Raw genomic sequence first — 27,027 nt, forward strand, 5'->3', positions numbered from 1 at the left:
TCTAATTTCTTGCAAAAATGGCTGTAAGAAAATTTTGGTGCTGTACAAACTTGTTTCATTTCCTTTCTGTTGTTGTTATCTGTATCTGTTAATATACAAACGCATGTTGACATACAAATATTATTTGAAATCAAAATCAAAGTTGTAAAAAAGTATGATCCTACCCTTCTCTCTCACTGCTGATTTTGTATTCTTGCCACTTTCTTAAAGCCAGTACCAGGGTCTTTATGGCCACAGGATTAGGAAACTGATGCCATACTAAAACTAGGCTTACCAAAAATAAATATTTTTTAGTTTTCATCTGGATCACTGTCTTGAACTGGCTGACTTCACTGGCCACATGAACAGTAATTCTGGTTCAGGGAAGTGCTTGATGTCAGCCCTAAAGGTGACAGCAGGAACATGTTACTTGATTAGCAGGTAGGTTACCATACTTATCATAATATACATGGCAGAAACTTTAGTATCACTCTTTATTTTGTATGTACATAACTTGCTTTTATAAAGGTTTTGTGTATAAACGTGTACTTTATGGATTTATATGTATATTGATTCAGACCTGGAATATTACTATTAATAACTGGGAAAAAAAGATTTTTCTTGACACATCTGGCTAGGTTCTTCTTGCAAGCATTTAAATGGAGAGTGCACACCTGCAGCTTGAAAACTTGCCTAGAAATTTAAGCTTACAGGCCCTAATTAACAATACCCAAATTAGATCTAAGGACACTGTGCAGGTTTGTCTTTATTCACATTTTTTCAGTACCATTTCAGTACCATTAACAAGCTTGATGCAAGTTCCGAGATAAGAGTACAGCTAGCTATTTGACAAAAATCTGGAGCTTGTTAAAGTTTGACAGTTCCGCTGTCCTATATTAAATACTTTTTAATAGGTATCTTGTCTAGGACTATCAGTTTACCTGTGGCTTCATTATTAATGGTTAATTACATCTCTTATGTAATACTTCATACAATTAAGATGTTAGGGAGTAGGACACGTAGAAGAAAAGGCATTAGGTATAGCTTACATAAGCTACGTACTGCTTCTGTTGACTAGCAGTTATTTTTGCTGCATCATTAGTGTTTTTTTCCCACAGATTGTTACAATAATTACAGAATTTTTAATATTTTTCAAAATATTATTTAATTCCTTGGCTTGTTTTAATAGCTTTTTCAGCCTTGGAAAAGTTAAAAGCTGGTTTCTTCTGAGATAAAACCACTAGGTGGCATTCCAGAAGAAGACTTCGCTGAAGCTTGCAAACAAAATTTCCATATGAGAAATGCTAAAGATTATAAACCTGAATGAGGGTGAACCATTTCAGATGAGAAATTAAGGCAAATAGTCTTAGGTAATAAGTATTAAGCTAATCTGAGAAAAAAGGTGTGGTGGGGGAGGGCAGGGGTGTGAAACACCACCACATTTGGGTTGGTAATATGTGTGGGAGGGTAGCAAAATATTGCAATCTTTTCAGTTATTTCCTGAGGCAGTAGCTGAATTCTAATTCTAAAGCTGCATTGGCCATGTGATTTAGCTGTCATATGAGTTCATTAATTATGTTTCCTACTTTATATTAGCAATGATTTTGCTGGTCTATAACCGTTTCTTTTGTGTCTCTCAAGATAATTTTCTATATCCAAAATACTGAATTAGTCTTCACAAATACTTTAATTTAGGAATCGATTAACTTGAGTCTTAAAGAAGTTCTACTGAGGCCAAAGTCTAGGAATCACAGCTAAGGAATCACTTTTCAGCTTTTCATCAAATTCTCTGCATGTCTTACGATTTATTTCTATTACTTTTATCATTGGTTTTGTTCCACAGTTTTAGAAAGCAGAAATGAATCCCATCCATGCGATATAAGTTTACTAAATTAATAGTTGGTGTGTTGTAGTATCAGCATTAAATAGCAGTTATTGAAAACAAAGGAAAGACGATAGTCTTTGTTTTGAGATGTATCAGTGTTGTGTAGTTCACTTCATCCTAGTTCGGGATACCTCTGCCAAGAAGAGAAACAAAGTAATTTTTACCGTGCTATTAGCTTTGTAACTATATACCTGATATTTAAATCCTAGCAACAAACAGTACACACATATTTTACAGGCAAGAGAGAATCTATATTAGGAGTACTATGTTGCAAGTAATTTATTTTAAGATGAATATGCCAGCAAGGCATAGTTTGGAGACTGATTATAATGATTTTGCTTGATTTTTCTCTATTAACTATGTTGGAATATGTGATGAAGCAAAAGATTTTATCTGCTGTGCTATGGTAGGGTATATCAGCGCAAACGTCAGAGTTAACAAAACACTTTAAGAGACTCTGATTAAAGTCATTATGTGTGACAATCACCATCTGCAAGACAGAACCTAAGGGAGATGCAGATTGTTAAACCGGTAAAACAACGTTTAGATTGCCTTCTAACTGCAGCACTGAGGTTTTTGTTTGTCTCAAGTGCTTTCTGTGCTGCTTAGTCTGGAGTGGCTGTTTTCTTAACAAGACAACTTTAATCTACGTAATTTTGATTGTTTGCATTCCATGGGAGGTGGATGAAAGATGCTTTTTTATTTTCAAGGTGTATGCTTTCCTAAAGAAGGAAAAATAGGAAAAATCATCTTCCACGGTGCAAGTGAGTTTGAATGTTTAATCGGTGCGGTTATATGACAGGGACAAAGTTACTAGCTGTATAGAATTACTTCTGGTCCTCTTCTACCATGAGTTCAGGTTCAATCCAGGTGTCAGAAAAAAAGATACCAGTAGTAAGGGGCAGTTTCTGCCCTTTTTATGGGAAGCAGGCCTGTGTTTGTAAGCTGAAGGATGTCTGTGAGACTTTGTAACATGAACGTGGCATACTGTTACAGGGCGTGTGGATGTAATTTCATATATTTCAATATAAATATAATTTCATATTTCAATATAACTTATTTTCAGGATCCTCGCAGAGTCTGGCGACACACAGCTGTGCCTTCCACCTCTTAAAACAGCTGTGCGAGGTCGCTGTACTCTCGCTTTTCCTGCAGCGCGCTGAGACACCTGTGCGAGCTGTAGCAACAGGTCGTCGCTTCACATCCCTCGAATCCCCTCACACGGGTCTTCCTTTCCCCTGCCTGCAGAGGAAATGCCCGGCACCCTCAACGCTCACCCTGTAACAAGCCAGGGCCGGTGGGAAGCCAGGGGTTTTGCGGCGGGGCTGTCCCCGTCCCCTCACGGCTCCGCCGCCGCCATTTCCCCGGCGGGCCCCCGCCGCCCTTCAGGGCGCATGCCCGGGGCCGCGCTGCCATGGTAGCGGGGAGCGGCCGCATCGGGACGCCCTGACAGAGCCGGGGGGGAAAGGAGCAAAGCACCGGGGTGCTGGGGGTACCGGGGGGTCTCAGCCGTGCCCCGAGCCGCCCCGGGCCGAGGGGAGCGAGGGGCAGGCGGGCGGTCAACGGCCCGACCCGCTGCCCCCTGGTGGTGCCCGCCCTGAGGGGCGCTGAGAGGAGGTGAGCCCCTGGGTGTGCGCCCTGAGGGAGGGCCTGGCCGCCGGCTGGTTTTGCTGCGAATTCCTCCCTGTGCACGTTTCACCTATGTATATGTGTATCTAGATACATACTCGCATATGCAAAGGGGCTGCTGACCGCTCGCTGGCAGCGTGCTGGAGCGTTATGTCTGCTAAAGACCTGTGAAGATGCTAAGTGTTTTGCAGTTGCAGGAAAATAAGACGTCAAGTTACTCTAACTAGGCTGTTTGGGAAAAGATCAGGAAAAGTTTTTCAGAGTAGTGTCGTCCCTGTGGTTGGCAGTACACATTTTTAAATAGATACTGTGGTTATTCTTGCTAAAAGGCTAAAAACTTGCATCCTTTAGGAAATGGAAGGTGCATCGGACTGCAGACTTGAAGCTGCTAACGCAGAGACACCAGCTGCAGAGCAGCCACCCGCAGGAGCAGGAGAAGCTGGAGAGGCCAGGAATGCAGAGCCACAGGGTGAGCCTCTGCTGTCCGGAGGTGCCGGCACAGCACAGACAGATGTGCCGCCTGGAGAAGGGCTAGGTCATCACGAAGCGATGGAAAATGGTGAGCAAGGTGTGTGTGAGCCAGATAGCCCATTCAGTGCATCACCCGAGCACGCATCTCCTGTTACCATTACGAGTTACTCTACCTTACTTGAATTAAGAAATTCAGAAAGGGAAAAAGAAACATCTCAAAATGCAGTGCTGTCAGAGAATGTGACAAGTTCAACAGCGACAGGTAAAGAACTTCTAAAAATGTTGGACATTAGTTCTTTAAGGAGATTTTTTTCTTCAACTTGATTATGCCATCTTGCACTCCCCACACCCTCCTTCTGTTCACATTTGCAGGTTTTTGGTTTTGAAGTGACTTTTAAAATTCTTATGTAAAATTTGATTGAAAAGGTGAGGAATGTATTATTTATCTCACATTGTGATAGCAATTTATAGACTAATATGACATTTTATAGGGCAATCTTTGCAGAAATGTATATGTTTATGTGTCTTGTACAGGTATTTTAAAAATAGCAGTGCATAATTCAAATATAACATGAGTTCTAATAATTTAGTCTAGATCATAGCAGTCACCTTGCTATTTTACCTTTCTGAGGTTCTCCTGTAACTTACCTGTCACCCTTCTGCACTCCATGCCTTTCTCCTGCAGTCTCTGAAACACTCCAGTGCTTCCTGCACTTACTTTGTGCTTCTCTCTTCTGTCCTGTGTGACTTCCCCTTTTCCATTCAGCACCCTGCATCCTTAGGTCTTCAGAGCTGAAGGTAGCGCATCCCATTCCACGTGCGAGCACAGTGAGTGACAATAAAGAGCTGCTGCCTGCCTGCCTCTTGGCTGGGTTGTGTTCAGATGCTCTTATTTCAAGTAGCTGGTCATCACTTCCTGGGAAGAGCACTGTACCAAAGCCAGATGGTGTATCTTATCTCTAAGCCAAAAAGAAGTAATTTCTGGAGCTTCAAGCTAAGTAAATCTGGCTCATATTGTAGTCTTTGAATCAACACCACAAAGTCAAGCATCATGTGGAAGACCACACAGATTTGGCCATCATATGCTTAGATCGGGTCTAAGCTGGAGTGGGTTTCATTAAAATTTTCAATAAAGGTTCACTGTGTACATGGGTAACTGTTATAAAATTATTTACTTGAGAATAAAACATAAATTTACCTACTATAACTTTTTAAATTGGAATATGAATGACTTTTTATGTGGTAAAAGTATTACATTAGATCTCTCTTTAAATAGTATCTAACACTGCTTCAACTTTCTGTTGAAGCAAACTGTTCTCCAGCTTAAAAATCTGTGATTATTCTGCCTTACAGTGTTTCAAAACAATTGTCTAGGTGTAAACCTGAAAGAGGTATTTTATTTGTTTTGAGAAGCATATCAGAAATTAATTTTGTTTTTATTTTTTTAGGAAGCATAATTGAGGATAATAAAACTCTTATGTGGAGTATGGCTACATTTTGTGAAACTATCCAGTCTGAGAAGTTGCATCTTGATCTGGGACATTTTCCTAGGAAAGCAGTTCAACAGGATTATTGCATGCCTGATGTCATCCCTGTCAGAGTACAAACAGGTAAATGGAGTTTTTAAATATGTATCTATGTAGATAGATAAACAAACATTTTAAAATCTCAAACTGTTACTAAAAGAAACAATATTTCTATCTTGGAACTTCTGTTTGAACAGATTCTGATACATTCCAAGATGTAGCTGTAAAAATTGAAAGACCTACTTTTCGTAAACCATTTCTGGGTGGATTTAAGAACAGAATAACTGGAGTGGAATTTCATAATGCAGGATCACAAACAATACCCAAAAAACGACCTGAAAAAGGAACTACATTATTTTGTAGGGAAACACAGGTAATAAATAGCTTTATAGTGTCTTTTTAGAATGTTTTTTTTCTTATTTTTTTTCTAAACAATAGAATGTTCACACAATTTCAAATAGGAATGAGGACATAAGTCAGCAATAAGTATGCAGGTGAATGTATTTAATGGATTAATATCGTTAGGCTTGTGGGTTTTTATAAACGGCTAACTTTTTTACTTGTTGTAGTGAGGAAATAATCTCTGTGTTTTGTTACAATTTGACATGCATTTTTTCCCCAGACTGTGTTTCAGAAAAATAAACGTCAACAAACGGCAAATCCAACATCAACACAGATGACTAAGGTCGGCCTGTATGTGTCAAATGTGACTGACAAACTAATAACACCTGGAAAGTATCTCACAGCAGAAGAATACCATAAACGTCGACTTGAAGCTGTAAGTTCTCATCTGTTTGCAACTGTATCTGCAAAGTAAAGTAGTACAAAGGTTATTTGAATATTTAAAGAGTGTTCAAAGTGTAAACTCAACAGTGAGCTTCCAAATGTCAGCTTAATCTTCACATTTGGTAATCTTTCTGATATAGGGTAAGTGTGTGTCTACACATTTACAATATTAGTGTTTTCAGCAGCATTTGGGACCTTATGGTTTCTTAAATATTACACATTGTGAATGTACTGATTTCTATTTTAAGTTAAGCTTCCATACATATTATTAGGGATTAAAATAGGCTTGTCCCTATGGCATTCTCATATCCTTAGAAGGACTATAATGCCATGTACGGCCTCAAATAGCTGAAGTATTGGATTAGGATTTACACGACTTGCATTTGACTTCTGGAATTTGTGTTTTTGTGTGTATGTAAGTATTTATATATTTATTTCTAAACAGACCTGACACATGCAGTGGGCTTGTGGGTTCTTTTTGGTTGACAGTCTTTTGGTGCACTGAGTTGCCTCAGGTATGTGGTTCTGACAACAGATTCTGTACAGTGATTGTGCAGAGGTGGCTGTTTAGGCGTTCTGAGTTTCTTTATGCAAACCACCTCTTCAGTGACTGCACACCTAACTTAAGTACAACTTGTCATTATGTTAGCCTGGACACTGCTTTGTAAATGCTCTAGTTCTTAATTTAGTTGCTTGAAATAGGCAGTTTGAGTCTAACTAAATGGATAAACAGTTGGTTTCTCCAAGTGTCTAAGTGGGATAATTGTATGGACATGTTTAGCCAGATGCATTAAAATCTTCTGGTTAGAAGTTTTCTATAAGGAACTTACTTGTTTAGCATCAGCTGACACCCCTAAGATCATGTAGAAATGGAACCCAAATAGCTGTGCTGTTTGGTTTTAAATTGATGATTTTTTGGTATTGTATCACATGTAGGTAATAGTATTACAGAAATATTTCCGCCGTTGGCATGCTAGAAACCTAGTACAAAAATTGAAGGCAGAAAAGAGATTGAGGCTGGCATGGGAGGCACAAGAAGAGTTACGAAAGAAAAAAGAGAAAGAAGACAAAGTGAGAAGGGAGCATGAGCGAAGACTGAACCCTAAAACAAAAGAAGACTTTGAGCTGCTTTACCATGCTTTAGAATGTAAGTTTTTCTTAAAGGGATGCTCTTAAAGCAGCAAAAGAGTACAGTCTAAAACAAACTTCTTTGGTTTTGACAGGTTTCTTTCTTTTTTTGTGTAAGGAATTATATGACTTTTATATATTTCTAGAAGCTTTTTAGGAAATTATCAGCTTACAGAATGGTGCTAGTATTTGTGTTGTTTTGCAGGACTTTTTTGCCTGTTTGTTTTCGCCTTCATCTGTAATGATGTAAAATCAGCTAGAGGAACAACTTTTTCTTTTTTTTAAGAATCAGAAGTTTAAAGTAACTCTGATGCGTTTAAGTCGCTGAAAATAATGCCATCAGAAATCACAATTAAGATCCATCGTTTACCATTTAATATAGATATTTTCATAACAGGTTACATTTTGCCTAGAAATTTACAAGAGAAATGAAGTTTTTACTTTCGTCCATGTCCTCTTCTGTCACCATTTCTTTTCCTTTCTAATGTATTCCATGTTTCACAAAACTGCTGTCAAAAATTCAAAAATCTGTAAAGACTCCTATAGGGCATCTTGAAAGACTTCTATCAGAGTGGATGATGTCTAATACAGACAATCACCTTTAAACTTTTCTGGCAAAATAAAGTGCAGATAATTGGCTTAAAATCTTACAGGAGAATAATGTTGTAAATATAACAGAAAATTAGCGTATGCCCTTTTGGAAAAACAAAACCAATAGAAATGTACTAGCATATTAAAAATAAAAAATAACAATAAAAATAAATAAATGAAAACCTGTAAGAGTTCTTTTAAAATGTCTCTTTTTAAGCAAGAAGCTTGCATTGTCACTTCTATCAACTCATATTTTATCTAAGCCTACAGTGCTTGCTTGTGGTATAATTACTCTTTGGCAGTTTTTACCTTACTGTTCCTAATGCAGATCTGACCTAATGGATTACCTGATTCATGGCAAAGCTACCGGACCTACCTTAAACCATCCCAACTATTTTTCCTATTGTAAACTGAGTAAATAAATTTGGCGGCATGTGTTATTCATATAGCTTAGGCTCATGATTCAAGAAGTCCCAGGTTACACACTTATCTTTTAATTCTGTCATACTTTGTGTGGCACTGAACAAATTGCTTTGTCTAAATGTGTAAATGATATAAATATTACTGTTCTTTGTGACAAATGTAAAAATTTATTACTGGTCCCAAGATTTAAAATTTTGGGGATTATATCTTCCTGGGATTTGTGCTTGGTTGGTTGGTTTTTTTCCTTCCCTCTTTCTCCTCAGAGAAGATTTGCTTTTTACTTCTGAAGAATTGGGCCCTTTTAAAGATGTGTCTGACTTGATAATCAAAACCCAAGGTATTCAACTGATTATTTTTTCTCTCCATTTCTGGCAAGTGCTCCTGTTTAGTATCTGATTTTCTCCAGTATTTTCTTTAAAAAACTACTTCCTAGTTAATGTGCTATCAACTGTGATACAGTTCTTTGTGTGTGGAGAGGCTTATTTGCAATAGAAGCAACAAAGTTGAGATAAAGTTGTGATTAAACACTGCTTTTCCCGATATTCTTAGATTTAAAACTTATGGTTATATAAATGTCTCTTTTGCCTAATTTAATACAGTTGGATTCACATATAACAGAACTTCCAGTTCTGCGTGTTCAGGAATTTAAGATCTAGGCAACCTGAGAAGTATGTGCCACTTCAAAAGCTGTAGAGAAACAAACTAAACACTGGAATTTGAAATGTACGTTTAACATTTTTTTAAAAATAATTGGCTGGTATCAATCTGTTTGTTTGTTTTTTTGTTTACTGTTGTTGGCTAGTTGCTTCTCTGGAGACTTGCAGTCATGCTCTTTGTTATAATAGAGCTTAGTGGTTCTAGGAAGTTGGTTTGTTTTTTTTTCCTACCTGTATCTGAAACTACTTTTACATTCTTATAGTGTCAACAGTCTACACAAGCTAAATCATTGTGACAGTAATAGAATGAGGTTATTGTCCTCTAGAGATTGTGAAGGTTATTGCTGCTGATCACAGCACAGGGATAATATTACAGGGTCAGCCAGTAGAAGCAATTCATTTTGGTACAAAAACTTGCCTGCTGACTGTCTGGTGCAAATGAGATGTATCTAAATATTCTACGCGTCTGCATATGGAGACATTCGTTATTTATTTGAAAAGTTATGAGCTACTTCATTTGTTCTATAAAAACACTAGAATAAAAATTATAATGACCCAATCTCTATCTGTAAAACATAATCTAAGAAGAATGTCTTTTACTTGATTGTATGTATATGGTGAATCAGTAGGTGAGTATGGATAACCGTTTCACAGCACCTTCATCTCTGCAAGTACAAAATTGCTTATTGTATTTATTAACTCTACCTTTGAAGTTGCTGCCCCCTTCAGGCATATAAAGCTTCATGTAAATTAATTCTATGCTGTGCTTTTGTTTGCTGAAATGGCTTTATTTAAAAATATATCTTTGGGTACTCAGAATTTGTCAGACAGCTGTCACATTAATACCAAAGCTTGGAGAGCCTTAAGGAAATGGATTGAAATATTTTAAAATAGAAAACATAAGGTATTGTAGATAAGGAAGCCACAGGCAGAAAATAAACCTTCCTCCCTTCCCTCCTCCTGCCTTTAATCTTACCTGATACAGGATGTTATAGGCTTTTTCAGTAAGTGTGCATCACATTGTATTGTTTTCCCTACCCCATGTTTTGCTTTTGCATAAATATTCTGAAATAATAACAAGATACTTTGAGATGCTATTCAGGAATATTGAAGCTTGGGATATTACAAAGTTCCCTACAGAAATATCAGGATGTATTTGAAATGGAACTGACCCTTCAGAAAAGCTAGGAATTGTTATGATGTATGCAAAGCAAAACAGCTTTCCTTAAACATAATGATTTTACTGAGGGATTCCTGTAAGGGCATGTAGGCTGCATATCAGCAATTATATCTGAGGAACAGGTACCACAAAATAAGCCATGATAGATGTGTCTGCATGTTTGTTATTAAGTATTTAGTTTATACTTCAAAGTGTAGCAGGTACCTGTGGTTTGGGGATTTGACCCCGTGAGCGAGAAGGCCAGGTGCTCATACAGCATGTACTGATTCACTGGCTGCTGTCTTTATTATCTAGTGGCTTGGTGTCCCTTCCTTCTATTTAAAGGCTTCAGTTTTGGAAGAGGAAAGGGAGAGTGAAACAGTGATTGTCTAATTATAAGTGCGTTTCCATCTGCCTTACGTGGCAAAAATGATACCACTCAATATTCACTGTTAAGACCTGAAGAGCTAAACATGATTGTCAGTCAAGTTTTATCTCGGGTTTGGATGACGTCAATCTTCTTTAGGTTTTACTAATTTCTGCACGGAGAATCAGTGGTATTCTAAGCACTGAGTACCAGTGGTACCACAGTAAGATGCTGTTCTTAATCTGTTGGGAGGATCTTCATGGTATCTTGTCTTGCAAGTTTGATCAGCATTTGTTTAAAATGATCCTTGTGTTCGTATCATTCAAAGCTGTTTGAGACTCATTATTATTTGAGATGCAAAATCATGAAGAAATCATTGCATCCTGCATTTCCACAGAAACTGAATTATTCTTCTTTTTCATTTTTCTCTTAAATTGTCTTTGAGTTTGGAATATGACTTGACAGTGTGGAATTGATATACACTCACACACTCTTAGAACATCTGTATCATTTACATTAATTTCTGTGCCATTTTGTGTGTACTGAAAATATGTATAACAATCAATATGGAAAGTCTTTTTTTATTATTATTAAAAATAGTTGTCTTGAATAGGAAAGTAGGAATTTCACTGGAAATCATCTAAAAAATACCTAAAATATTTATATCTGTAGCATGGAGGCAGGAGGAGATTGAACGGATTAACGGAACTCTTACTGGAGCTGAAAGAAAGGCAGCACTTTGTGGACTTCTAGAACAAGAGGCACATCTGATTGCTTCCATTGGGAGACACAAACTAAATGCAGATGAGGAGAATCAACAAAAAGCAGTACTGCACTTTCTGAGTAAGGTCAGTAAAGTAGTTTTAGGCTGAACATAAAGTTCCAAAGTACAGGAGCAGAAAAGGCATCTGTAAATTACTAGCCCAAAGTAACTTTTATAGCTTTGCAGTTAATCATGTGAATCTTAATGTTCTCTATATCCATATTTTCTAGGTGTTCATGTCAGTGATACTCTTTTTCCAAGCTGAGAATTCCCTAGCTCTGTGACTGATTATTGAAGGATGAACAGTGCATCATTAAGACTGTCACTTGAGATTTTTCATATACAAAAGTAGCTGTGTATATGTATAATACAGAAATCAGCATTGAGCAGATTAATTTTGTGTTGTGTAACCATCCTGCATAAAGGACATGATTCTAATGGCACTTTTAACATCATGCAAGGCTCAAAATCTAACGGAACTCAGAATGGCTAATTTAAGCCATTATAAATTATCTGGACATTGCATATTATTCTGTATTTTGTACTGTCAGAATCAGAATGTAAGAATTCACGCATGAAACTATGTTCTTTCTTAATCAGTTTCTGTATCTTTAAAAATCTGCCTATAAGCTTCTCTTTCAAAAATACTCAGTTTCACTAAAGAAAACTAATGACTAAATGATCTTCCCTCCGGTATGTTCTGTTCATTGCTCTCTATAGTGGAAAAAGTGTGCTATTGCATTTAAACTTAAATGCAAACTTTTAAGTATGCATTAAGTATTAGTAAAAATTAAATTTTACCCCACAGAATTAGTTAGTTATTTTTCTTTTTTTCTTCCCTCAAAAATGTTATACTGCAGGAGCTAGATTTGTTGTTTATTTCCCCATCGAGCACAGGCTTCTGTTCCTAGGTAATCTTATGCCTGTCTTTAAAGGAAGTATTTATTCTGTGTTCCTGTACAGGGTAGAAGCCCAAGAGAGCTTTAACTGAATCTTATATCTTATTGAACTCAGTGATTAATTCATTGGTTTCGGCTGAACTACAATTTTAACTTGAGATTTTATTTTTGTGTAATCATAGGGATGAAATTTAATGTGAGTGTTCTTCGGGCTCTCATCTATTTGAAAAACAAAAGAGAGAATTATTTCATATGAAGATGATTTAGAATGACATTGCATTCAATGGGTCTTTAATGTTAAGTATAAAAAATAAAGTTAAAACATTAAAAAATAAAGTTAAAACAGCAATCTAACCCATCAGAAGATTTTTTTTTTTCTGTCTGCTTTCAGGGAATGTGAAATAATTATTAAAAGGGATACTGCAACAGCAATAGTTTGGGAATATCAATATTTTTTACACTATTTAGTGCTCAAAAGTGACAGTTTTGTCTAAAGGAAACTGTTCATTTTATTATTGATGCATGGGAACAGGTCCACAAAAATGATTTGATAAGGTCTATCATCTTTCTTCATTATGAACAAATTACTTGTCTGAAATATTGGGGGAACTGCTACCAGGTTTTTTGCCGTGATGTGACTGAATTCTCTGTTAATGCTATCAAGAGTGCAAAAACCAAGGAAACTAAATATTTAGGAATGGTACCAAAAACCATGAATCATTTCTATGTTAAATATTTGCTTCTACTATTTAACATCTATTCCTTTATCATCCTCCCAGAAAAAGAAGCCTGGATCAGTCTACAGCAAATATATTTCTCTCTTAACTGTATCTCTATTTTTCCTTTCAGCACTGCTTTCCAATGTGCTACCCTGTATAGATTACTTCTGGTATATATTCTCAGGAGCCAGACAGTTTTCTTGCATTTAGGAATCAGAAGCAAAATGTTCTTCAGTACCAGAATTCCTAGTGAAAGGTGATGGTTGGAGATTCATGAGAGACCTGAGAGACAAGAGATATCTCTTTCCAAACAGTGGGCATACTTCAGGAGCACTTATTACTAATTTATTTATTCATATTTTACATTTATACATTTGTGTTTCAGTACAGAGACTAATTTCTTTCTAATTTGACAAGGTAGTTAGCTTAATTTCTGCATCTTTTCATGATTTTGTTTGCCTCTTTGTTTTTTTTTTTTTTTTGTTTTAACATCATTTTTTAACATCATTTCAACTGTAGTGTTTGTTTGGTGTTGGACTAACCCATTGACATAGATAGCAGCCTAACACAGGAGATAAAGTAATAAACTCTGCATTTCTTAAAAAAAAAAAGGAAATGTCAAACTGAATGGATGGCTCATTATGATTGTAACAATGCAATTTAAACACATGCAATTTGTTGTTGGAGTGGATTATAGCCACTTTATTCACTTATTTCTTCAGCTTTGAACTGATGATGTTAATCCAGCCACTTGCCATTAAAGTTGTAATGATGCCTTTCATGTATGAAGACTGCAAGCAGCTCTACTTTGCTGCAATAGCCAACATGATACAAAAGTTGCTTTTGCATGGAAACTTTTGTTCCCTTCTTTCCTAAATTAGGCATGTACCCTAATCATGCCTGTGTGCCTTTAGAATGGTTTCTCCTGGTCATGCGTGCGTAGCCACTTCTAGGTGGGTCTTTTTTACACCAAGCTCATTCTTCTGCACTCAAATTTTGAAGAGCAAAATTGGATTTTTTTTAAAGGTGATCCTGTAATTATTAACTCTTGTTCTGTTCATACCTTTCAAGCTTTTTGCTATTTCTGCACACATCTGAATTTTATTTCTTTGCTTTGCTTACTTTTTTCTCTCTGTATCTGTGCTCTTGTGTTCCTCTCAGGTGCTTTTTTCTGGTTTCTTGTGCTGGCAGCAGAGTGCAGTTATAATAGTCTTGCTCTCTGAAGTAATACAGATAACAGCATTATTGTAAATTCCACAGCACTGCCAGCAGACTAAAAGGCACGAGAAAGCTGGGTAAAAAATCTGTAATTTTAGTTTTGTTACATCAATACTTCCTGAAAATAGTCCTGAAATCAGTGAGCCTGGGGTTCTTTCTGAAACACTCGAAATCTTGTTCATATTGATGAGACCTCTGTATTTATTTTTTTCAATAAAACGATGCATCATTCCTTTTTCTGTTGTTGCTCTTTTTTTTTTATTATTTGCTTCATTTTATATACTATCCCTTTTTGATGAGGTAGTGAGGAAGTTATAGGTAGGTTTTCTTGATTTGAATAATTTAAATGTGATCATAATATAGTTGATCTGTGTTACAGGTGGTCTGCAGTGTACAACCCTGAGACTGCTAGCTCATATCTGGATTGTGTAAACTTACCAAAGGAACCTAGCTTCAGTAACTGTGTCCTAGGCAAACTCTGCTCAATGACTCTCCCTAGCATAAGCAGAAGACCTTTCTGTCTTACAAAAAGTGATTTCATTGTAGAGGATAAAATGTATGTACTGCATTTAAGTACACTGTGGAAAACAGTGATTGTTCCCCATCTACCTTACGAAAAAGCTGCAACATGATGTTTCTTCTAAGTTTTTGTGATTGCAATTTTTTTGTTTGCCTTTTTTTTCTTTTTTTTTTTTCAGTATTTCTAGTGCTGTACAAAGTTAGTGTGATAAAGTCACGAAGTTACGTTAGAATGCTCCCTTCTCTCCCTGACAGAAAGCAGCTTCTTTCTGGTTTTGCAGAAGTTCAAAGGTTTCATTAAGGAATGACGAGGTCTACTTTTCACTAATGTCTGTTTTGCTGTTGCATTTCTTAATCAGTTTTAGATCTGGATTGTGATCTCTGATTAACAATACTTTAATTATAGTTCCACCCCCACTGATAAGGTAATTAAACTTTATCCTGTATTAGGCCCTCTTTTCAATTAGTTTGTCTTTCTTTTGCTTACCTAATTTTATAATTTATTTTAAGACAAAAGCCCTATTTTGATGTGGTATAGACTGCTTGCTAACATTCTTGCTATTTGTATGACCTCTCACCATTGCAAGCCATCATAATAATAATCACATAGATACTAGAATCATATTCACATAACTACTCAGGCATCTGAAGGCTTCATGAAGTGTTGCTCTAGTTAGCTTGCACTGAGATCTCAAAGTGAAGTTCACAGGTGTTTGAGAATACTTAAGTTCCAAATGCAGTGAAAGTGAATAATTAACGCACACAGTGAAAGTAAAAATAACTGACTCATTGTAAGATTAAGGAAGAAGAGTGGAGTTAGGCAATGATGGGGAGAGGGGTTCGAATGCCATCTTTCTGTTGGATTTAGATATCTACCTCCATGGTTAATTAGCCCCACGCTGTATCAGTGTGGTCAGCAAGCAGAGCCAGTCCTGCAGAAAGAGGGGAACGCCAGGACTCTTCAAACGGAGTAGTGCAGCTGATCCCATGTAACTTCTCACTGTAGGAGTTCAAGATGTGCAAAGAGAATTGGAATAGTGGGCATATGGTCTGTGGTTAGGTTTGCAAACAAGGAGCTAGCTAAGTATCCAATAAGCTGTAAATTCATACTGTACCTTAGTCAGCTCTACCAGAGTCTATGCCTTCTATCTGCCCATACAGCTGGTGAAAATAGACCAGTTCCCTGGAGATACTTTGCACTGCAGTAGCCTTCGAGGCCTTAAATTTGAGATCTTTACACAGTCAACAGTCCCATTGATCTTACTGATAGTTTAGAGGGATTTATGACTGCAAGATGAAACACAGAGCAAATGTATTCTAACACTACTGTCAGTAAATTCATTTTAAAGAAGTAGAGCGTATCCCTGTAGGAGAATATTATTTATTTTTAATATACTCCAAGTCAAAATTTTCGTGACCTGCAATTTTAAACAAAGTGTGCAATTGAATGCTTGCTCTGGTGGAAAAGATACCATAGAAATATCGACAATAGAATTAGCCTTTTGTGTTAGTCAAGCATTAAAGTCAAGTCTGTGTTTGCTCTGGTGAAACTTGATGTAACAATGCACTTGTTCAGCTGGTGATCAGTTTATAATAGCTCAGTTGTACAAATTGTTTCTGAAGTGTGCACAACCCAAGAGATGGAAAGCATATGATGGAAAAACCACTGAAATGGATACACCGTACACACTCCGTGCCAGGGAATTGCTTGAAATCTACCGCAGTGTTAGCATGAATGACATCCCACAAGATGAGAGAATAGATGTGCTGTTAACACTCAGATGTACAGTGAAGGTATGTTTTATTTTTCTATTTATGTTTGGCTTGAAGCTACACTTTCCACAGGTACAGTCATTTAATTATGTCAATACATACGCAATGCTTCTTCTGGCAAATAGGTGCCAGTGTGATCAGCTGGCAGCAAGAGAGAGTCTAATGTACTATGAGAGAATAATTTATATTCCAGATATACTCTAAATTCACATTGCACTTTGTGATGTACGCATTTTTCTTCAAGTTGTGTTAGAATTTTAAGATTTTGGTCTTTTTTTTGTGTGTGTATTAAAACATAATATAATATTATAAATTATAATAAACACCAAATATTTATATATTTATATTTTATATAAATATTTAATTATAATAAATATAGGACAAAGATTAGCTTAATATTTGTAACAACTTGATGAAAACCATGACAGAAAGGTAAGTGCCTGTTACTTTTTGTTTGTTTCTTTTTCTTGAAACAGATGTTCCTTTGGTTGAAAGATTCTCCATTTAGAACCTTATAATTTCTCTGTTGGTTTGGCTGCCACTTTTATGGCTGGCAAATACTGATTTTTTTTTTTCTTTTACCTTTCACTCCCCATCCCCACCACTACTGCCAGTATTCATAGTGAAATAGAAGCTGGCTGCATTTCTTTTAAATCCTTTATTTTTTTTTAAATCCAGCTTTAAGTCACTTTCAAGATGATAAGTTGACATCAAACTAGAATAGAATGTTGCTTCCTGGTCTTCTTGAAACAAACTAGCATCTTCCTGTTGCCTTTGGTAATAGCAGAATTTGATCTGAAGTCAATATGACATTGGGAGCATTGCTAATTTATGAACTTCTGCCCATCTGAATACAGTTGTCGTTGTAGTAATCAAAGTCTATAATTTCTGTAAACTAGCACTCATGTTTTAGATGAAGAAACCCTGAACTTAGTCACCTGCTATCTATCTCTGGAGAATCTCTTCATAAGCATTTGATTGATTGAAATGACTAAATTACAAGGATGCTTATAAAGCTCCCAGGCCTTTAGTGTGTGTGTTTTGGTTGGTTGGTTGGTTTTGGTTTTCTTTTTTTTTTAATTAAAAAAAAAAAACACATCTACTATGTATATATGTTACACCTCCTGTCACATAACCAGAGGGTGCCAAAAGAAGCCAAAGCTTCTTAGGGACTTCCTGGGGCTTTTGGAGGCTGAAAACTGTGCCTGTGTTCTATGCCTCATCTCAGATGCTCAGTGTTTTTTAGTGCCCCCAGATTTGCAGTTCTTCATAGCTTCATTATAGATACAGGCTTCTTAAAGCAAAATCTGTAAGTGTTCTCATTTTTTTTTAGCTTTTTACTATGTTAGTGTTTTTAGAGGTTGTTTTCCTAAGACACTACAGGTTCTTCTGTTCGTATTGTGAATGTAAGGAGGTGTGAATGATGAATGGCACAGTGTCCATAGTTTGCTTTCATATCTGTGTTAGAATTATTTTGTTTGTTATATTGTTGTGGTGTTTTTTTCCCTTTTTATTCTGTAATTCCCTTCAGGAACATGCATGTGAATTAACAAAAGAAATAGTGGAATTAATTGACAGAGAAGTTGATCTTATGTCAAGAAAGGTGAAAGAATGCAACTTAGAAGGACTGAGGAAAAGAATTTGTACATTATTTCTTCAGTATATTAAAAAGCCTGAGTTTAACCCTGAAGTTGCAAAGATACTTAAGGTATTGTTCCATTTTTTGCAGTCTGACTTAATGGCCGTGAAACTAAATAGGATAGAAAATGGGAATGGAAAACCATGAAGGCTTTTTTATTTTATTTCTTTTTGCTGTAGAATTGCTGGAGGAGTTCCTCAAGAAGTAAAAATACATACGAATTTTCATAAAAATCATCTTATGTAGTCATATAGAAAGCATAGTTTTAACATGGTTTTAACAACCTGAGAAGTAGCAGGTAGTAAAGAGAGAGAACTCTAAGTGGTCTTACAGATCTTACAAGGTAGTAACAGGAAATTGTAACAGCAACAACACCAACCAACAGAGAGATCTGAAAATGACATAATGGCAAAGCATTTTTTCTTCCCCTGGAAGAAGGTGTAACATCTCACAAGTCCAGGAAGGGGGAACGTTGCCATTGTCAAAGTGATGAGTTGCTGTTGTACAACCGATTGTTATTTAATGAAAAGCAGATCCAGCGAGGTGGAAGATACCTCTCTGAAGTTGTGTGATTTTTTTTTTCATTTCTAACTACATCTATAATAAAAATATCATTCATTAGGGCTGTTTTAGGCAGAGACGTATTCTGCATATATCAGGAGGGGATTCCTCTTATAGTATTTGATAGCGTCTCAGGGATAGGGACCTAGTAAACGATAATAGGTTTTAGAATTAACTAACAGTAATTTTTCACTAAGGTTATAGTCAGGGTTACCTAGATGGGTCATAGCAGAGAGTGGGGATGGGAAATGCTTGTTTTTTGTAGCTTTTGGTTAACTGTATCTTGAGTTCAAGGTTGAACTGCACCTATTTTTGAACCTTGTAACCTTCTGTAGACCAAAAAAAATATGGCAGTTCATTAGGAGACAGTCAAAGTGACCACAGCCTCTGGGCATTTCAAAGAAAGGCAGATGACCACGGTAGGTAGCTGGATTGTCAGATTGTTCAAGCTACCCAATTACAGACTTGGGTCTTCTGCACAGACTGCATTATATTCCTTCCAGAACCACAAAGCAAGATGAGGATGAAGAGGTTGTTAGCAAGTTTAGTTCACTGTCTTCCCCAGTATTGCTTTTGGACATGGAGTTTTGATGATTTTATATTTTTATGCCGAAGTATTAATATGCCTGCAAGTTCAAGGTTTTATCTTTGACGTGAAGAGCAGATTCCACATGAAAAATTAAATGCTGAAGAATTGGTTTCTGCTTTCTGTGTTATCAGCCATTCTGGAAAGATGACAGTGCTTACAGAAAAGCACTAGCAAGAGCACTGGAGCAGAAGGTCTTCATATAGCTTAAAAAACAACCTGACTGATTTGTATAACTGGTTTAAACAAGTACAGTAAGAAAATAGAATAGCTTTCGGTCTTCTATTTAAAAGAAAAAAAAATCTATTGAGTATTTTAAAACAAATTAGTGGCTTTTAAATATTAGAATATTTGCATAAATATGTGTAAAATCTATTCATGGTAGAGTTAGGGTGACACACAAGTAATACAAAGATACGTTGTGATAAATTAACTGTTTTTTTTAATCTTTTAGGTTCCACCAGATCCTCTAAAGCTTTATAAAAATGTTAACTTCTGTCGTAGCTGCGAAAATTACTTACCATCTACTGAATTTCCTGTTCCTGCTAATTCCCGCACCATTGGCAGATGTCACTTGTGTTGCAAGCTTGATAATGAGGCTCGGCGACGAGAATCATTTTTGAAGTACAGACTTATACTAGAAAATCTCAGAAAGTCTGAAGCTGGTTACCAGGATGATACTGAAATTGTTTTCTTAGTTCAGGTACTGTCTGAGAGATCATTGCTAATAATGGAAACTGGTGGCTTTGTCTCTAATTTTCCCTTTATTTTGTGGATGTAGTTGACAGGAAGAGAACTAGGCTAAAAGCTACAAAAACTTCTCCCTGTGATATGTGATGTTCGCTACCATTAAGAAAAAGCACTTACGCTCTTGAAATGTAGCTGTGGTTACAAGCAATATATTAAAAGAAGGTAGAAGACTAGCTAGCAGGTCAAAGAATCAGATGATCCAGATTCTCTGGTACTGCTGTGGTGATACTGTTGCTTAAAGACACTGGCATCATCGGTAAAGGAACAGTGATGTTTTTGTGGCTGTAGTATTGCTGAAGACATAGTGTTAGTAAAACAACCTTAGCCCCTTTTTCTGAACTGTTGTAGTAATATAAGTGAATTGTTTTATGTTCTCAGAATGAAAAAAATAAAGAAAATAAGGTCTTTACATTCTGTTTTATGTCAGCAGAGCATCTGTATAGTTGGAATTTTTACTGCTTTGCATTCAGTGAGAGAGATTCACTAAATATTTAATTTTTCTAAATTATGTACTATCATATGTAATTACATGTAATCTTCTGCAGCATTTCTAAGTAGGTAATGTTTCTTAATGATCATTACAAAAACAACTCAGTTCAAAGAACTTTTTGCCTCTACCTTCGACAAATTCTGTCTCTTCTAGTTGTTACTACTTGTTTGTCAATAAAAGAATCTGACATCCAATATCCACTGGGAAAGTTTTAAAGTAATTGCAAAATGCTATCTTTTGAAAATTGAACAGCCCAAATTTATTTTAACATTCTGGGATTTAGAAATAGGAATCTCTACGGCATCAACATTCATAGGACAGTTTTGAACTGTATTTTCAGGATGTCTAAAACAGCAACCAAGCAAACAAAAGCCAGACATCAATATGCCAAAAGGAAGATTGGATCTTTAATTATAATGCCTATGTTAAGGAATATAATAGAAGAGTTTGTATTTAGTAGATGCTTGTTTGTCAATACTGGTTTCTACTTAAGCTGAACATTTTTTTTTTCTTTTTTCTTTATTTGAATATGTAAACATCCTCCAAACTCACTTGGATGTCTCTCACGTCACATCACTTACGAAATTTTTCCAGCAAACACTTTTGGCTGCATTAGAACAGCAGATGCCTGACCTTGCAGAATGCTGGTGGCTGTTAATGCACTGAAACATGACTGCTTTTTAACTGCTGACACTGAAAGCCCTCTCTTGCCATTGCAGTTTTACCACTACAGCATCTCTGGATACTATTATTACCTTTTTTTCTGAGCTATTTCATTTTTTTTTTCTTCCCCTAACAACCACTGTTTGTCCTCTACTCCACTGTATCCAGAAAACAGCTCCAAGGCATCCAAAATGACTCTGGCACAACTAGAAGTCTTTTGCAACATCTACGAAGCTTGATTTATTGTCCAGTGCAGTACCAAAACTGGACTGTCTATGGACAGATGCAAGACTTTTGTGATAAGATAGAAGATTTTTCTTCAGATGTCTTGCATACTGATTCTAATCCTGCTTGGGCTGAACACTTTGAGTGCTGCTAAGGCAAAAAAAGTAGTTGGTGTGTGTTACGGTTACGGTAGCTCTGCTAATTCAGCTTACTGCAGCTAAAGACCTGCTTTGTGGTATCAAAATGAGCTAGTTCAGCAGCTGTGTCAAGTCCTGAGGCTGCCTTTAATTCTTTCAGAGGGTTTAACTATGCTGTGCTCCTTAGAATCAATGGTACATAGTATGGCTTTGATTTTCTTGATGGGCAAAATCCTAATGGGAGTGATCATTTGAACTAATGAATACTCTTAACTCCTTTATCAGTTCGTTGCCTACCCTCATTTCCAGTCTCAGCTGCTGAGTGCTCTCTGATACTTGCTCCCAACATGTCATGTGGCAGTGGTTGAAGGGCATTTCTGTTTCTCGGGAGAACAGAACAAGTTACTGGGATGGAGGGACAGAGTGTCTTATGAAATCAGTGAACTGTAAATTTTCACAGCAAAACATGTCTACCTTAAGAAAGTGCAGACGTTGTCTCTTAAATCAAACTTTCCCCCATAACCAGACAAGTTTTAACAAGCTTTTGCCTAGTTTTCAGGGGAAAAAAAAAAAATCCAGGAAAAAGAGATTGTGGATGTGTTTTGCATGGGACCTTATATACTTCAATATAGATTTTAGCAAATTCTTTCAAGAAGTATAGCTTCACACACACACACACACACACACAAACAGTAGTACTTGCTAATATGTCTGCTTACAGATTTCTGGCTTCTTAGAAGAAGATGTAGAAGTTATTCAAAATTTTGTGAAAAGGAGAAAATACTGAAAATAGAAGCAATTAGTGAAACCTAATAAAGGAGTCCCCGTAGGACCAGATTTATACCAGATGTAGCAGTAATCCTATGTTCCTGGAATTAGTAGGCACATATTTATTATCAGTGGAAGTTCTAAGCCAAGCTTTTATCTACATTTTCCCTGGAAAGAATTTAGATGGGCTCCTGGATTTTTGGAAGTAAGATAGATGAGAATACATGAGGCTGCATATCACTAAAGCACCGTGCTGGTATGCTTTCATTGATCCTTTGTCAGGAGTTTAATAAGTAACATGTAAACGTTTATTTTAACAAAATAAGTGAAGATTTCTCCTTAGAGGAATGAGCCTTTTCAAAAGGCTAGATAAATGGAGGAAAACCTGTTTAAAAGTCTGTTGTTTACAAGCTCCTGAAGATAAAAATCTTCTAATAATGTTTCCATGACTGATACAGAGAAAAATCTATGGAGGGTGACTGAAAACCTTGACAAAGTTCAGTGGTAACTGCTGTCCTAAATTCTTTTTTTTCATTTAAGATGCTGTTTTTACCAAGTTTTAGTAGTGATTTCAGACAGCTAGTAATAAATTAAACAAATTAAGATTAATGCAAAATAACCTGAAACATGGGTGAAAAGTATGTCTAAAGACCTTTCTGTACCAGAGAACCTTTACGAACAGACCTTCCATTATATTTTGTTAATGTTGTAGAGTAGCTACCTGATCAGATGTGACCTCATTTGGTAAAATGAGTAATAGAGTCATGAACACAATAAGTTCTTACACGTCAACAGCAGAGTGAGGGGAAGAAAGCAGAGCAGGCAATTTAGGGTCTGTCACAGGTGAGAGTTTTTATTGGCCTAATTTCCTACATTTTCCACACCATATTATCCTGACTACATGTAAACTTGAAGTAATTTAGTAGTGTAATAACAGTAATAATTCGATAACAGTAATTCTGAACCCCTGAATGAAATGGTAAACATCTCAATAATAACAGAGATGGATTATTATTATTAACCAAAGAAGTCTGAGCAGCTTAAAGCATGCCATGTGAGAAAACAAAAACATGAGATTTAAGAAGTTTCATAAGAGCATTTAAGCAATCAGGATGTCAAAGGAAGATAGCAAATTGCCCGTGGCAGAAACAGTCAAAGAAAGAAGGTAGCATTTTAGAGATGACATAAAAATGTAGTTCATAATTGCCACACCATGCTAGAGGAAGATGTAGTGTATATCTAGACATTCTTTACCCAAGTGATTGTATGACGTGCGTAGAACAATATTTTATTCGAAGATTTACTTGGATTCTTACATGGTTACCATGTTTTTGTTGTAGAATGAAATAAGCTTCTTCTTTCTTGCCTGTTTTCCGTTTCAGCTGCAAGATCTACAGTACATGATTGAGAACATTTGGGGCTGTCAGTCTGCTCTTAGTGCCTGCAGTGACCTTTGTGATTTGGTGATGGTCAGATGGGATAAGCAGCAGGAGTGGTCTCCGTGGAACACAATTCTCCTCACTAAAGATGAGGCAGATGCACATCTTAAGCTGTGTAACCTTCAAGAGGTAAAATTTAATGGGCTTAATTTGTTTCCAATATTTCTATTACATTTTAATAGAATCCTGTGTGTAGTGATGTTTGGCCAAAGTCCTTACACTCATGAATGTTTAAGTTGGCCCACTATATCTATTTAAATAATTATGTCTGTCCTATTAAATAGACAAGGCAGTAGTCCAGAGGGCAGCTGGCAGAGTACAGCTCACATCCATATACCTAAACTGCCTTGCCCTGATTCTCCCACCTGAAATTCAAGAAGCTAAGTAGCCTCATCCATGCTGCTTACCGAGAATCATTCTACACCTGTGATGCTCCTTCATCTGTGCTCAGACATAGCCAGCCTGGATGTAAAATATGCTGAGCTGTAAATACTGTGACACCTGTGTACTTTAACCTAGTCTAGGCTTTAGCCTCATTTATTTCTGTCCTCATAAATTTATCATCAAATAACAGAAATGACATGTATAACCTTTTGTCTAGAACTTAAGTATTTCTCATAATAAAATTTGTTTCAACTTTCTTACATAGTGCCACTTTCTTACATTTAAGTGCCACTGAAAATGTAGTCTTACAGTTTATAATTAAATAGTAGAAACGTAATGGCAGCTCTGAGTTGGGAAAGCTTAAGAATTGGTAAAGAAGTAATTGAAACTGTGGATTTTTACACCACTACCCCCAAATCCCATATCTAAACATAGTAGTCTGGTAAATAACTCACTCCACTGGACATCATATGGTAGAGTATTCAGTTTTCTGTGGCACGAGAGAATCCTGGGGACTGTGTTTGTCCTGTCATTAGTAATGGATTATTAAGCCTCTCTCCTGTAGGTTTCTGATTTATGTAAGTAGTGATCCAAGGTCATTTTTATATAGAATTCGTTTATTCAGGATATTCTTAATTCAATTTCTAACACAGTATGTATGCATTACAAATGCAGCTTCTGTTGTTAGTCATTATGAAAGCCTTGGGAGAATCTGAGAACTAAATTCACAGAGGAAAAGAATTACCCAGTGAAAGTTTTGCTTTGGGAACAAAATGTGTTAGGGAATTCTAAAGATAAAGGGAATTCAGCTATCTATATTTTTGTCTGTGCATGCCTAACTTGTGTTTTCAAGCAGCCGTGATTATATGAGCGTTACCTTTAAAAGTTAAAATCAGGTTCAAGCTGAAAATTCCTTTATCCACTCCTCTATCTCACTTTCAGTTAACAAGGCTGTTCAGGCAGTCTGAGTCTAATAATGCTTCTCTGCATCCATGAATCTGTGTTACTGGCACTATAGCAGGCAGAGGTTCTGATTATGCACTTACCTGCTTTAACTTCTTGAGTCTGGATGTCATAGTCAGAAATGCCATTAACTTGATTAGTCCAGAGATTACACTTGTGTTTTTGATATGAATGATAAATTGTAGTAAAAATATTTCATTACTTTCATGTAACTGCAATAAAACCTTTTTCTGTTTGGATTTAAACTTTCTCTGTCATTGGATTCAGCCCAAGTACAGAAATTTAAACTACATTAGAATACAGAGTGAATTTTTTCAGCTTTTTTATATTATTCAAGTACAATGAAAAGCAGAAAGTAAACAAACTGCATCTGTGAAGACAAGTCTTGAATTTCATGAGCTTTTTATTAAAGGTGTTCTAAGCTGGTATACACTCTGTATATACCCTTGAAAAGAACCATTAATTTTCCTGGTTTCATTCGAAGTTGGAGAACAACAACTGTATGACTGGCAGAGGGCCGTAGAAGGTTCCTCTGCATCTCCACCTTCAGAGGAGGTGGGAGATAGCTCTGAAAAGCAACAGATAAGATACGCAAGCCTACCTTAAAATTGTACACTATTTGTAGTAACTACAAATTGCTTGCTACATAAATGGAAATGGGCCAGCAAGGAATTGCCTTTCTTCATTGGTAATGGCCAAAGCTCTGTTTTAAAAAAATGCGTGAAATAAGAGAAAATGAGGCAAAGTTAGAATGCTGTAAGTTGAATCACTCTCATTCATTAAAAAAAAAAAAAAAGCCCCTTAAGCACTTTCTTTAATACTGATTCTTATTCATAATGATGAATATAGAGATAGCAAAGTTTTTTTTTTCCAACTAAATATTATGCTTATTTACAGCATCATCTGAGATAGTACTAATCACTAGAAATTGTGAAAATATGTTATCACTGCTGACTCAAACACTGAAAAACGCTTTCTGCTGTGATTATTTGTAACTAATCACTCTGATTCTTAGTAAGGAAATTTCCTGTATTTATCACCTTGCAAATGCTGATATTTAGCCATTGTCATTTTTAATTTTTGAAAGATAAATACAACTTTTCTTACTTGAAAAGAAATAAATGAATGTTATCTTAGATGGCTAAAGAATGCCAGAAGTTTTCGTGTTTTTAAAAGATAACATTTCACAAGGAGTGGTTCGTGATTTTCACTGTTGGACCATAAGGTAGCAGTATAGAACTACAAAATGTTTTATTTCATTCTCTAATGTATATGAATAAATTATATGGCTTAGTCCATTGAAGGGTCACTATTTATACTGTCTAAAATGTAAAGCAATCTGTGGACTGATTAATATCTTCATTGTATTTAATGGCATTTGGATTTTCTTTCAGGCTTATGAAGCAGCATTTATTCACAGAATAAAACAAAAACATATCCGGGCGAAAAAGTACTTTGCTCAGATCCCAGCGATGACATCATTTTTGCCTAGGAGTGACAAGCAGGCTAATGCAAGTTAACTTTTAATAGCTACGCCTATTCCTACCGGTACAAAAACATAACTCATAGTGAAGTTAACTGAAGTTAAAGAAGTTACCTGAATTATTGATTAATACAATTTCCTTGATTTTGAAGATTTTTTTACCAATATCTTAATTGTATAACATCAAAATAAACTTCAGCCTGTAAAATAATTTGATCCTGATTATTCAATATAACTATAGTTCATGGTTTGTAACCTCATTATTTAAAAAGTAAAATATTGTTGATGAGCTGTGTACATTTACGAGCTATGACTGCTTTGCTGTGCATGCCTGTGTTGCTTGGAATATTTGTTTCTGTGTAATATTGCTTTTGAGGAAATCTAGCTAACTCTGTTATCTTTCACTTAGAAAAGTAACATATTAATTTTATATAAATTATTTAATTTC

The 27,027-nt window shown here is 36.1% G+C and overlaps 1 protein-coding gene across 7 annotated transcripts; it reads left to right on the forward strand.

The window, feature by feature from the left end:
* The first annotated feature begins 209 nt into the window (after positions 1 to 209).
* IQUB (IQ motif and ubiquitin domain containing) lies at positions 210 to 27,027 on the forward strand. Of its 7 annotated transcripts, none has more exons than XM_048065676.2 (12): positions 210 to 2,628; positions 3,845 to 4,226; positions 5,413 to 5,574; positions 5,688 to 5,863; positions 6,113 to 6,268; positions 7,213 to 7,423; positions 11,273 to 11,448; positions 16,342 to 16,512; positions 18,023 to 18,199; positions 19,732 to 19,980; positions 23,693 to 23,878; positions 26,491 to 26,984. In XM_048065676.2, the coding sequence occupies exons 2-12, from the start codon at positions 3,848 to 3,850 to the stop codon at positions 26,614 to 26,616; spliced, it is 2,169 nt and encodes a 722-aa protein (XP_047921633.1). In that variant the 5' UTR covers positions 210 to 2,628; positions 3,845 to 3,847; the 3' UTR covers positions 26,617 to 26,984. The 7 variants fall into 7 exon arrangements, with proteins under 7 accessions (XP_047921633.1, XP_047921639.1, XP_047921637.1 ...); XM_048065682.2 differs by having other exon boundaries at positions 3,845 to 3,962; positions 26,491 to 26,980; XM_048065675.2 differs by lacking the exon at positions 210 to 2,628 and adding an exon at positions 2,662 to 3,481 and having other exon boundaries at positions 26,491 to 26,982.

The sequence above is a fragment of the Anser cygnoides genome, chromosome 1 (assembly GCF_040182565.1).
Source record: "Anser cygnoides isolate HZ-2024a breed goose chromosome 1, Taihu_goose_T2T_genome, whole genome shotgun sequence".
NCBI lineage: Eukaryota > Metazoa > Chordata > Aves > Anseriformes > Anatidae > Anser > Anser cygnoides.